We start from the raw sequence: 12737 nt of genomic DNA on the forward strand, positions 1-12737 counted from the left end.
TTTAATGCTAGAACACACCTCACCAGACAAGGTGCCAACTTTGCCACTAAGTCACCTACTGGCCATTAAAGATTCCGAAGATGAAGGGCTCTTTGGTTCTGCCGATAGTCAAACTGATCTTCACATCAATTATCCAGGGGAAGGTGAGCAGTACATAGAAAGCCAATACTTATTTTCACCTCAGACTGACTCTAGAAACAAGTTGTAAAGTAATCCCTATCCTTAATTTGAGGACCATAAGCCCTATGAACAAGAAATAGAATTTCATGAGGGACTGATACAGGTTCCAATAGCTTTGGTTAAAGAATTAAGGTTTATGTTGGCGAATATCTATAAAAAATTCCAAAACCCTTTGAAAACAAAATCACCAAAGTAACCATCTTTACCACCACATTTGCCAGTAGCACAGACACAACCACCTACCCCTTATACTCCACACAGTGTTCCTTCACTTCTAGGTCCAGGATTACAGAAATCATCACATATCTTTTTGTCAAGGCCTGCATTACCTGCACCGGGCAATGACATCTGCTCTGATGATGATGATGATCATGAATACCCAGAAGTACCTGATAATCAGGACATAGATTAAAACTGGGATCATTATTTTGCACCTGTTTCCTCACCAGTCACTGCAGACTCACCACCCGACAACACCGTAGGTTTTCATAACCTTTTAGAAAGCACATCTAAAAGATTTGATTTGCCAGTCTCAATCAAACAACCAGATTCTTCATTGTATGATTTCAACGAGCCCTTTCTGAAATCCGTGAAAGCCATTCGAAGAGTAGACTTACTTTAGACTGAAAGCATAAATGTCATGAAAAACCCAGCGACAGTGTCTGCTGTTCTCCCTTGTCTGGATAAAAAATATAAGCCTTTTGACATTTCACGTGCCTGTCTCAAAGGTCATCTTAGGGCCGACTCTGTAGTAATGCAAGTTGCCCAAAGAAGATTGTGTAATCCAACGTCACTCTGCTATACTCACCAGACAGGGAAGGGGATGTTTGGAAAAAACATTGGTATAAGATTATCGGCCATGATAGCAACTACAGTGAGGGTGGCCAATTTAGTGGTGATCCTCAGTTGGTATGACTGGCAGATGTGGTCAGACACAACCTTTTGCCAGAAGACAAAATAGCTAAAGCCAAGATCATTCTGCATGAGGGGGAACAAGCTTCATCTGAGATGATAGACTGTGTCATGGATATACAACCAACTGGGTCAGACAGCTAGCAAGTGCTGCTGTTCTTCAAAGCATGGTTGGCTGAAGTCAGCATAATTCAGGCCAATGCTCTGCTCACACTTACACAGCAATATGACATGGTATTCTCTAGCAGAAACAACAGCCCTTTCGGAAGCAAGAGGCTGAGGTCAATTTACATTCAGAAAAGGAAAGGCCATTGCGTCTTCCATACCTTACCTTCTACAATTGGCTGGTGAAAGAGCAGTCTTGTCAATCAGCTAAAAGGCTCAACAAGACTTATTTGCAGCTCTTTAACAATTTAGGTCTTACTCTTAACAGAAGCAAATCTTCTCTCCAACCATCATTGAAGCCATTGTGAAAACAAAGCTTATGCAACGTTGGTAAAGCACATCAAAATAATGGGCCTAGCAAACAGTTAAAAAGACAGTTTGTTTTAGTATAACTGTTCAAATCACTATTTAAGGATGATTTCATTATGTATCCCTCTAGTTCCATTTTGCCACTTATGAATGAGGCATCTGAAAGAGGAATTGGAGAAACAGTGGATCCAAACCCAGGGTTCATCATCGAGACAGTGAACATCACTCCAAGAATGAAACCGTGAAGGACTTAGGAAGAATATCTTTCAGCATGGCTGACATTTCTATCCCAAGTTCCACAGTCTGTGATGACAACAGATGCTTCATGGAAGGGTGGGGAACTCATTTACAAGATCTAGAAATCAGAGGAAAATGGCGTCTGTAAAAGTTGCGTTTGGGTATCAATCTCCTAGAACCAAAAGTTCTGGTGTTAGATCTTTAGGCTTTTCTCCTAAAGATAAGATTTTCTTTGGTGCTGGTGTGAACAGACAATATGACAATGCATTATATAAACAATAAAGGAGGCACAAAATCCGACCATTGTCGGTGGAAGCTTGAAAGACTTGGTAATGGTCAGTAAGCATGTGCAGGGCCCCGACAATCAGTGGGAGAAACCTCTGAGCAGGATGAAAAAGGACTGCCATGAATAAGAGCTGAATACGAAATGTCTGAACGACCTCTTCAGTCACTGGGGAAGACTAAAGGTGGATCTATTTTGAAAATGCCAATTTTATACAACTTGGCATGAACAACTAGGGTCATGGGAGTGAATCAGTTTTCAATAGAATGGTCAGGAATCTTTGCATATGCTTTCCCCCAATACCCATGGTTCCAAAAGTGCTGAAGAAGCTGAAGAAGAAGTGATACTGGATCATACTAATTTCTCTGAAGTGGTACAGACAATACTGGTTCACAGAGGTACATCTCCTATCGAAACGCAGAAACGGATTAACAATTTATTAACTCTCCACATGGGCCATGTACTTTATCTGAATGTGCAGTCATTATGCTTATCGGTTTGGCTCCTAAACATATTGAATATTCACATCTAGATATACCAGATGATTGTATGGAAACCTTAGCCAAATCCAGGGCAAAAACAACAACCAGGATGTATAAATTTAAATGGAAGACAGTTTGTTTCTGGTGTTAGGACTATGATATTCACCCTGTTTCTTCTCAGAGAACAGGTGTTACCTTATTTCCTACATCTAGCACAGTCAGGCCTTTCTCACGTGCTTGTTAAAGTTAATTTTGCAGCTATGTCACACTTTAGCAGATCTTCCATTAACCATTATTGTGGTTGAACAGGATTGTAAAAGATTCTTTAAGAGGACCCTTTAGAGTGTTTCCTCCATTGAAGCATCCATCTACTCCTTGGCAATTGAACACAGTATTTCACAACTGATAGAGTTCGTTTGAGCCCATTCATAAAGCCAAAATAAAATCTCTCTCCTAAAAAAAACAGCATTGCTGTTAGCATTGACTTCTGCAAGAACATGGAAATACAGGCCCTTACCACTAAGAAACCATGGGCCTCATTTACAAGGAACTGGCGCATCGGCTCTGATGTGCCAGTTTCCTTGCATCACCCTGCGCCTCCCTGACAACACCATGGTAGTGCTATATTTATAAAGCAGCGCACCGTGGTGCTCCTTAGCACAATTGCATCAAACTTTTTGACACAGTTGTGGCGCTTTGCTGACCTAGAAGAAAATGATTTGACCCTAATCCAACAAAGCTTGTGGAGGCCCATTGAAAAGAGCCTAGCGCCAATTTAAAGCCTGCCCTGGGCAGGCGTTAAAAAATTGCGCTAGAATGGCGTAGTGAAATCTTGTAGATTTCACTGCGCCAATTTTTTGGGCCTCCCTGCAGGGGAATGCCTCCCTTGCATAGAATATGCCTGGCGCAGGTATAATGTGGCGCAAGGGTTTACAAACTGGAGTAATGGTTACATTGCCCCAGTTTGTAAATATGGCATGGGGTAGGGACTGTTTTGCGCCGCCATAATGTAAAAACAAATTACGCTATGGTGGCGCAAGGGGCTGAGCCCCGTGTAAGCAATTTAGGGATAACCTTGTTATTTAAAGAAATAATCATCTGATCATTACAAAAGTAAATAAGAATTTCACTTGAATGACTTGTGTCTTATTTTTACAAAATCCAAAAAGATGGAGTGGAAAGAAAACTTCACACTGATGATTAGTTGCATATAGTACCCCGGTAAGAATATTCTCTCTCTCAAAACAGGGCATAACCCATTGGATTTCGGTGGCTATTGTGTTTTGTCATTGAACAGCAGGGCGACCTCTGGAACGAAAAGTAAAAGCACATTCTACAAGAAGTGTTTCCAATACAAGTGCTATTTTTGCTTTGGTTTTGATACAAGACATTTGTAGGGCAACTTCGTAGAAGAGTAGACACATTTTAACCACACATTACTGTTTAGATTCAACACTACAAAATGATGTGCTAGTGGAACAGGCAGTATAGTGTTATTTTTCAGTTTTGCATCATTCACTGATCTTTCTTGGGTTCTAGAGTAGCATGCTACTCACTGATAAGCGCTTCAACACACTGCCATGAGTAGTACGCACTATATAAATACAATTACTTTCGCAAGGCACTGAAGACTTGGCTGCTCTCCCAAGGCTAACCGTTATCTGGAGGACAGCTTCCGCTATTTGGGAGCTGTCAGTAGTTTCTTAAACTTGCAAGTGTCGGGGGATTGTCATCTCCCTCCCTGGATTCTTCTCCCCGTTTAACGCCAGGCCACCGGTTAGGTGACAGTCTGCGCTTTTCAAGAGATGTAAATAAATAAATAAATAATAATTGCAATCTTTTCCAATAAGGTGAGCCTTGCTTTATTTATTTCCCACCATCTGCAACAATAATTGTGCATGTATCATTTAACTGCTTTCTGTTCTGATTCAAGCATGTGAAAGTATGAAAGATCCAACACTGGAAAAAAATTACTTACATATAACTGCAGTTCTCCAGTTTTGATATCTTTCATAGATTCAGATGTGACCTGCATTTGAGGCTCGCCAATTCACAAAAACAAGTTATTCGTACACTTACACTAGAAACATTTAAATATGGTAGCCCCCGAGGGGAGTGGGGATCAGGTGCGGCAATCTAATTAGAAGTTTGGTTATTTTTAAAAGGATGTGAGTAGGATGATAAAGGTAATGTTTTGAGCTCTTACGGGCTAAAAATAAAAAAGTACTGTTTTCCGAATTTACCATGAGATCTCCCAACTCAATGGGAAATTATAACAGCATGTGCATTTATGGAAGATACCAATACTGGAGAACTACTGTCATTAGTAACATCCCAGAATGTTGCTTAATTTGATGATGTCTGCTTGGGGTTTGAGATGCATTGTACCATCATTCATTGGATGGCTCCTTTTCTAATTTTGTGCACTAAGCGTTTGAATTAAAGGAGGAAGGGTAAGCGAAACATCAGTCGTATGACAACAATAAGCACCAATGTACTTAGTGCAAGTCTACTGAAGATGACTCTATATCTTTCAATGGGCTTCTCATTTCTAACAGTATCAAGAAACATAAGCCATTAGTCATACATCTGCATAAGATTCCTTTAGAAACATAGAAAAAGGCCTTTCATTCACTTTCTTGATGGCGATCCCAGTCATATGCTGTCCTCACAAAACCAACACTGAATTCACCTGGTCTTCTCGAACTCTGTACCACTTCCAATGCTCAGATCAAAACCTGAGGCAGTATTTGAACCAACTTTGATTTCCTGAGTCAGCCTCACTCTTAGGCACACGGGTAGACTGGGGATCCCTGGCTATCACCCCTACAAACGGGTCCAGCAGATATGAAATGGTTTCCAGCAGATTTAGTTAGTTTAACCAATGCCAGGTGCTAGATACTTTTATGCTCTCCGATGTGGAGCCATTTTCAGCAGCTGATCAAGCCACCCAAAGCAAATTTAAACAACTACCTTTAAAGCGACTATCCAGTGGACCCCTCTTCCTTTACATCCTGGTGGTAACAAGGCTGTGTGAATATATCTAGGCCTAGATTTAATACTGTTCAAACAACTGAGCCCTGCAGAAACATTGCAGCATATTGTTGCTCCAAGGGGGAAACAATGGACACCAGCAAATCAACACAGAGTCCCACACTAATGATTTGATCCATGTTTCGTGTGAAAAAAATGCAGGATTAACATGATGCATTGTGCTGCAGTGCCAGGGAAAGGGTGTGGTATTTTGCATGCAACATACACATTAGGTACATCTTCAGGTTCAAATTCGAACACAATGACAACCAAGTAATGATAAGCCATGTAAAGTATGTATTTTGCTTAAATTACATGTGGGAATATCATGCAATATTCGGTGTATCTATTAGTTGTGCATGGTTTGATTTGGTGATAGGATCTGGAGCAGAGCCAAAGCGGAATACTCCCGCTAAATAAGCTCTTTTATTATTAGGCAATATTGTCACTTTGCTGTAATAATTGAATATTTTATCTAGGTATTTGGGGGTGAGAAATGTATTATTACACGAGAGGGTTAACCTGTCTAGAAATGAACTCTTAAGGTCTAAGCAGTCAATTATCTGGGCTCAGTATATCTTAAGATGGTGGGGGATCTGCACCCTTGTAAATTAGTGCATCCCTTGCACTTCATGGATATATTATCAGAATACTCACCCACAGGAACCACCAGTGGTATGCTTCATCATCTGATCCTTACCACTGTACCTAGTGTGAGTGGGTGGATTGAATGCAGTTTGTAGGCGGAGCTCTTTCTTTTAGGACTGGAAATGTACGTAGAATCTCTATGATTTATAGTTGGTAACTACCAACACTGAGTAGTCGTTTATAGACACATCATTAAGCATGCAAGCATACAGACCAAAATGGACCTATTCCTGTAATGGTCTATATCCTCTATTAAGTGGGACTTCATGAGATGGAATGGGGCGATCCCTGTAGTTACATTTTCATCAAGTGACTTCATCCTCCCTTACACCTACTTTGGCTCCCCGCACTCCTCTGATGCCTATTGAACCTTGGTGGCACTAGGTAAAGGCTAAAACATGTCGACCCATTGTTTTTAGGAGTCATCATACTCACAAAACGTCTCACTGTTTTTATTCTCATCAAAAGTCCTTGCTAGTAAACACTATTCAGGATCCTGAAGGTGATTTTACTTGCACTTGTTGTCCCTTAGACAAGTAGCTCCGCTTACAATCTCGTTGAGCCCACCCACTTACACTAGGTGCAATGGGTGAGGATCCGATGATGAAGCATGCCACTGGTGGTACCTGTGGGTGAGGATCTTACTAATATATCCATGAGATGCCAGGGATGCACCAATTTACCCTGGTGCCGATCCCTCAACATCTTAAGATATATTGAGACCAGATAACTGACCTCTTAGACCTTAAAAGTTCATTTCTAGACAGGGTAACCCTCTCTTGTGTAATTATTGGTTCTATCCTGGCAGGCTAAAGGTTACCCCGTTCTAGCTTATCACTCCCTCATGCTTATTTACATGAGAAATATATATCTATATCAAATAAGACAATTTGGAACAATTACACGAAATTTGTGATGCAGATGGCTACTTGAGTGCCCTCGCTGACTTAGACTAAGATGTCCACCTTGTATGGAAGGGGAGAAAGAAGGACTTCATACCATAGGCTGGGTTGGGGTGCAGGGTGTAGGCTGCCGGTGAGGGTGGGACCCCTCCAGGGTCATGGGTGATTAGGGACCCGCGGTCTGGGAGCCAGTAGGGAGAGCCGTACAGGCCGGTGTGCAACATTCCCTGCAAGAGAGGAAAAAGGGACAGATCAAGTCAACCTTGGTCAACATGTCCTCGACCTGCAGTGCCTCTGCCGCTCCTGTCCTAAGAACCTTACCCAGCCATAACTATCCACCTCTGTCCTGCAGCATTCCATACTATACTAATACTAAGAACCAGGCACAGCTCAACCAAGACACATTAACCCTGACCTAAAGAAGCACATGGTAGTCCACAAACAGGTCTACCAATGCACTACTACTTTAAAATGCATTAATCATGCAGTGCCAAGAACCCCACATATCGACAACAATGCCCCTCATATGTAGGAATAATGACCATGCTGTTGCAGTGCTACGATAGATACACAGCTCTTAAACTGCACCGCAGTCCTGAACCGCCGTTCTCCCTGCAGTACTGTGGCCCACCTACAGCTCTACAGATGTACCTCCATCTTAATGCCACTGGTCTTTGTTGTCCCACCAAAGAGACCTCGTTCAGTTCTCTCGGTGCGGATCAATCCCAAACTAAAGCACGCCATTCTGTTTCAGAGTTTAGGCCAACACGTTTCTTGCAATGAACCTGAATCCTAGCCAGGAGCATCCCCGAGTTTCTAATACTGGAACCCAGCACACGCCTGCTGATGTCCCCCTATCACGACCTGAAGCCCCGTCCTGCGGCCCGGACGTGGCTCTGCATTGCCTCTCATGTCTGACCTGCTTTACCCCTCATGCTCGGTTCAAGAACCCGCACCGCTCTGCCTAAACACAGCAACCCTGGTTTAAAGGCAGCGCCCGTGCTACTTCAAATCCCGAGCGGAAACCCTGCTCTGCCGACGAACCCTAACATGAAACAACCCACAATTGTAGTACTGACCCAAACACACTGCTCTGCCAAAGTACCTCAGCCTCGACCAGCAGCATCCATCCTTTTACTATTTATGGCAGTACCTCCAGCCCTAACAATGCGCCCTAATCCTTACCTGCGCTCTGGGCTCTCTGGCTGGCAGACAATGTGGGTGTGTGAGGATCTAGGGTTTAGGGGAAGGGAGGGGCGAAGGGGGTAGGCTCTGATGATCACAAATCCTTCCCTCCCATGACTGTCAGAGGGAACCGAGGGCTCGTCGCCTGCCCGCTGCGCTCAGACCGTGCATCTCTCGGGGACTCACAGCCCTCCCCGTCTCTCACAGCAGCAGCTCTCAGCGCTGCTTGGGCAGAACCCTCCCCCTTTAAAGGAGAGGACGCTTTAAGCGGATGTCAGGCGGACAAAAATACGAATGAGAGCACTTAAATCCAGTGGAATTGGAAAGAGGGGGCTGTTACCGGTTTCTCGTGCACAAGTGTAATAGTATTAGAAAACTTCTTTCAACGTGTAAAGTAATTTAAACGGTGTTTTCTCATGTCAGTTTCGCTCTCCTGTGGTAATAAACTGGAATTTAACCTTTGCATTTTAACAATAAATGTGTAAATGTACAGTTCTGCTATTGGGCCACATTTAGTTTTATTGCCATGGCATGAATGTATATATTTCTTTTCACATGTTCAGCTGCTTTTACTCCACAAAATACAGGGGCACAAACATCCATATTTTAATGGAAACCATAAAAATATTACATGGCATCCTGTGACATATGGATTTCATCATCGTAATGACCTCCCCCAAAACCACTCTGTAGAGTATTACCATTGTCGGGATACACGGATTATGCAGCATGGAGGACCACATTCTGCTTACCTGCGTTATGTGGCGAAAATGAAAATTATGTGCCGCCAGTAATATTTCCATTCATTTAGCTAAAAACAACTTTTTAAAAAAAATCTATATATTATACGGCAAATGGGTCATATCCACAATTATGTGCTTAATGCCACAGCATCACTTCAAATCAATGCCCATTGTTTTATCAACAATTTATTCATGCAAGATAAACAAAACCTAAAAAATGAGCCAAATTAAGCCATTACTATATGTTATGACTTATTGCACTGGTATCACTTTACTATGAAGTTGCAAAAACTCAAATAAAGATTCTCTCTCTCTCTCTCTCTCTCTCTCTCTATATATATATATATATATATATATATATATATATATATATAAACATATATATTTCAATACTGTTGTATAACTACTTTAGCTGTGTTTTAGACACATTGTTTTAAGTTAACTAGGCCTGCCACTGAGCACTTTAACCCTGTTACATTTTATATAGCACGGGGTTGGGGACTGATTTGTGTAAGGACGTGCACAGCCATATTCCAGTGCACGTCAGCTCCTCCCACTACTCTATCTCAGTAAGACCCATCAGGATATATAGGGCACACCTCAGCTCCCTTTGTGTGACTGTCTAGAGTGAATTCACAAACAGCCCAACCGTCAGCCAGAGGTGTATTCCACAGACAGGCAGAGGCACAGAATGGTGAAGCAAGAAAATGCCCACTTTCTAAAAGTGGCATTTTCGAACATGCGGCTTAAAGCCAACTTCACCAAAAGATGTATTCTTTAAATTGTGAGTTCAGAGACCTCAAGCTCCACATCTCTATCTGTTCCCAATGGGAAATTGCACTTAAGAGATATTTCAAAGCAATACCCATGTTACCCTGTGGGAGGGATATTCCTTACAATAGTGAAATTCAAATTTAGCAGTATTTCACTATCATGACTGTAAAACACAACAGTACATGTCCTACCTTTTACATACACTGCACCCTGCCCATGGGGCTGCCTTGCACCTACCTTAGGGGTGACTTACATGTAATAAAAGGCAAGGTTTGGGCCTGGCAAGTGAGTGCACTTGCTGGGTCGACATGGCAGTTTGAAACTGCTCACACAGACACTGCAGTGGCAGGTCTGAGATGTTTACAGGCTACTCATGTGGGTGGCACAATCAGTGCTGCAGGCCAACTGGTAGCATTTGATTTACAGGCCATGGGCACACATGGAGCACTATACTAGGGATTACTAGTAAAGCAAATATGCCAGTCATGGATAAACCATTCACCAATACCATTTAGACAGACAGCACTTGCACTTTAGCACTGGTCAGCAGTAGTAAAGTGCCCAGATTCTTAAAGCCAGCAAAAACGAAATTCAGCACAGGATCAAAAACAAGAGATCAAAAGCAAAAGTACAGGGGAAACCACGCCAAGAACTGACACGTCTAGCAGTAAGACTGACCAACTTGTCCTATGGATCATCTGTCGTCACTCTGCAAAAGACAAAAAAGAAAAAAATGCTAGCCTCCCTCCTCCCCACACTGCAAGATCTAAAAGGATCACACCCGGAGGCACTATGGTTAATTATGGGTGAATTCAATGCTAACCTCATGAGCACAGGGACAAGCAGCATGTGGCAAGAGCTTGATAGTTGTACATAGAATATTTCAGACCATCAAATACAATTCCAAAGAGAAGGCAAGCACAGAAAGGAACTCGGCACTGCTTTCAACAATGTAGGGATTCGGTTCCTGAACAGTAGGTTAAACACAGGTTCACCTGCTACCTATATGCACTTCTTCCATAGTAGGATGGCTACGTTTGATTATATATGCCAATGGCCTCTGCTATGGATCATTTCTATCTATTATGAAAAAACTACAACGTATTCCGAACTCTGCTGCCAGGCTACTATTACATGTAAAGCCACAAGCCCACATCTCCCCTGCCTTGAGAGCACTACACTGGTTACCCGTTAACCGTTGCCAGAAGATCAAGCTGCTTTGTATCACCCACAAAGCTATACATGGAACAGGACCACTTTTTATCAGAAACAAAATAACCAAATACATTCAACAAAGAAACCTCCGCTCAAGATTGGCACCCCGTCTTAGAAAACCACCATACAAGAAAAAGACAATAGATGGTACATTCGTCTCCATCCAAGCAGCCAAACTATGGAATTCAATATCCCCCCCAAAAAAGATCCACGGATGAATATCTTGCCTTCAGAAAACTACTCAAGAGTTGGCTCTTTCCGTCATAACCACCATATCCAAACAGCAATGGACTCCATATGCCTGTGTTGCTAAATATTTATAATCTGATTATGTGTAAATTCTATCTATGTAAAGGTGTCACTATGTTATAATAATAAATTATACACACACTCTTTATATATATATGTATATAGGTGTGTGTGTGTATATATAATATATATATATATGTATGTGTGTACTTACATATATGTGTATATCATTCTATGTTTAATGTTCATAGGTCATTGCAGAGCTTCTAGATAAGTTGTTTTATTAGATGCTTATGAATCCCTGCTTTCGTTTTTATACCACACTGATCAAATGTTTTATTATCATAAGCATTTCGCTATTCAAAAATTGAGGAAAGATTACTAAATAAATGTTAGAAAAGTACATTTATTAATTAACTTCAAATATTTAAAATCTTGAAAGTCTGTGTTTATACAATACTATTTTCTTCTCATATTATTATACCCATTATTATATTCCTTGCACATATATTTCCCTACTAGGTATTTACATATCCATTTATTACTGTAGTCCTCCTGTACTAGAGATACATTAAATAAAAATAAAATAAAATCTATAATTACAATTGAAATTATACAAAATTAAATTAAAGTTAAAAACATGTACATATTAATAATAAATAAATGAAACACAAATAAAAATATTAATAAAAAATGATATATATAAATAAAAAAATAAAAGAATAAAAAAAATAAAAAATTACTCTCTTGAAAACTTTACTCTGTCTCCCCATCACCCTATGTCTCTATCAATCTATCCTCCATCCCCACTCTGACTTGTCCCAAACCCATTCTACTACTCCCATCTCCAAAATAACCCTACCTAAGCTCTTCCCTCCTCTACAACATCTAGCTCACCCCAAACCTCAGTTTACTACCATGATCTTCCAAACAACACTACTAAATTCTCCCTCATTTATCTCACCTTTGAGTCATCTAAAACCCCTCCTGCTACTATGATCTCCCTATCCCTTCCCACAGACTCTTCCCTCCTCCATCTCTACTTTATTCAGCCCAAGCCTCATCCTATTACTATAAACTCCAAATTAACACTTCTGGATTCTTCCCTCCTCTATCCCTCCCTTACTCTAGTCAATCCAACTAGCCTCACATATCCTCTGCTCAAATCAACTCATAATAATACTAATACTGTACTCATATTTCCCTCAACTAATCCACCACTAATTTCTTTTGGGTTCCGGAGTAGCGGCTACTCGCTAAAAAGCTCTTTGACGCCTCATCAGGGGTAGTAAGCCCTATATAAATACTACTACAATAAAATATTACAATGCAATACATATGGACATCAATCTCCCATTTCCATTGAATAAGTAACTTCACAGTGCATCTCGCCTTAGCTAGTTATCATACAGTTTTAAAG

At 41.1% G+C, this 12737-nt stretch overlaps 1 protein-coding gene across 2 annotated transcripts in view; it reads right to left on the minus strand.

Annotated features, from left to right (window-relative positions):
• The window catches only part of LOC138266016 (protein transport protein Sec24C-like), a 192804-nt gene extending 184275 nt beyond the window's left edge, over positions 1-8529 (minus strand). The window contains exons 1-2 of one of the 2 annotated variants that reach the window (XM_069214320.1): positions 8337-8529; positions 7249-7378 (exon numbers count right to left, since the gene is read on the minus strand). In XM_069214320.1, the coding sequence (XP_069070421.1) occupies positions 7249-7375 (127 nt within the window). In that variant the 5' untranslated portion in view covers positions 7376-7378; positions 8337-8529. The remainder of the gene's footprint in view (positions 1-7248; positions 7379-8336) is intronic. The other variant, XM_069214321.1, reaches the window with a different exon arrangement.
• Positions 8530-12737: the final 4208 nt, after the last annotated feature.

The sequence above is a fragment of the Pleurodeles waltl genome, chromosome 11 (genome assembly GCF_031143425.1).
Source record: "Pleurodeles waltl isolate 20211129_DDA chromosome 11, aPleWal1.hap1.20221129, whole genome shotgun sequence".
Taxonomy (NCBI): domain Eukaryota; kingdom Metazoa; phylum Chordata; class Amphibia; order Caudata; family Salamandridae; genus Pleurodeles; species Pleurodeles waltl.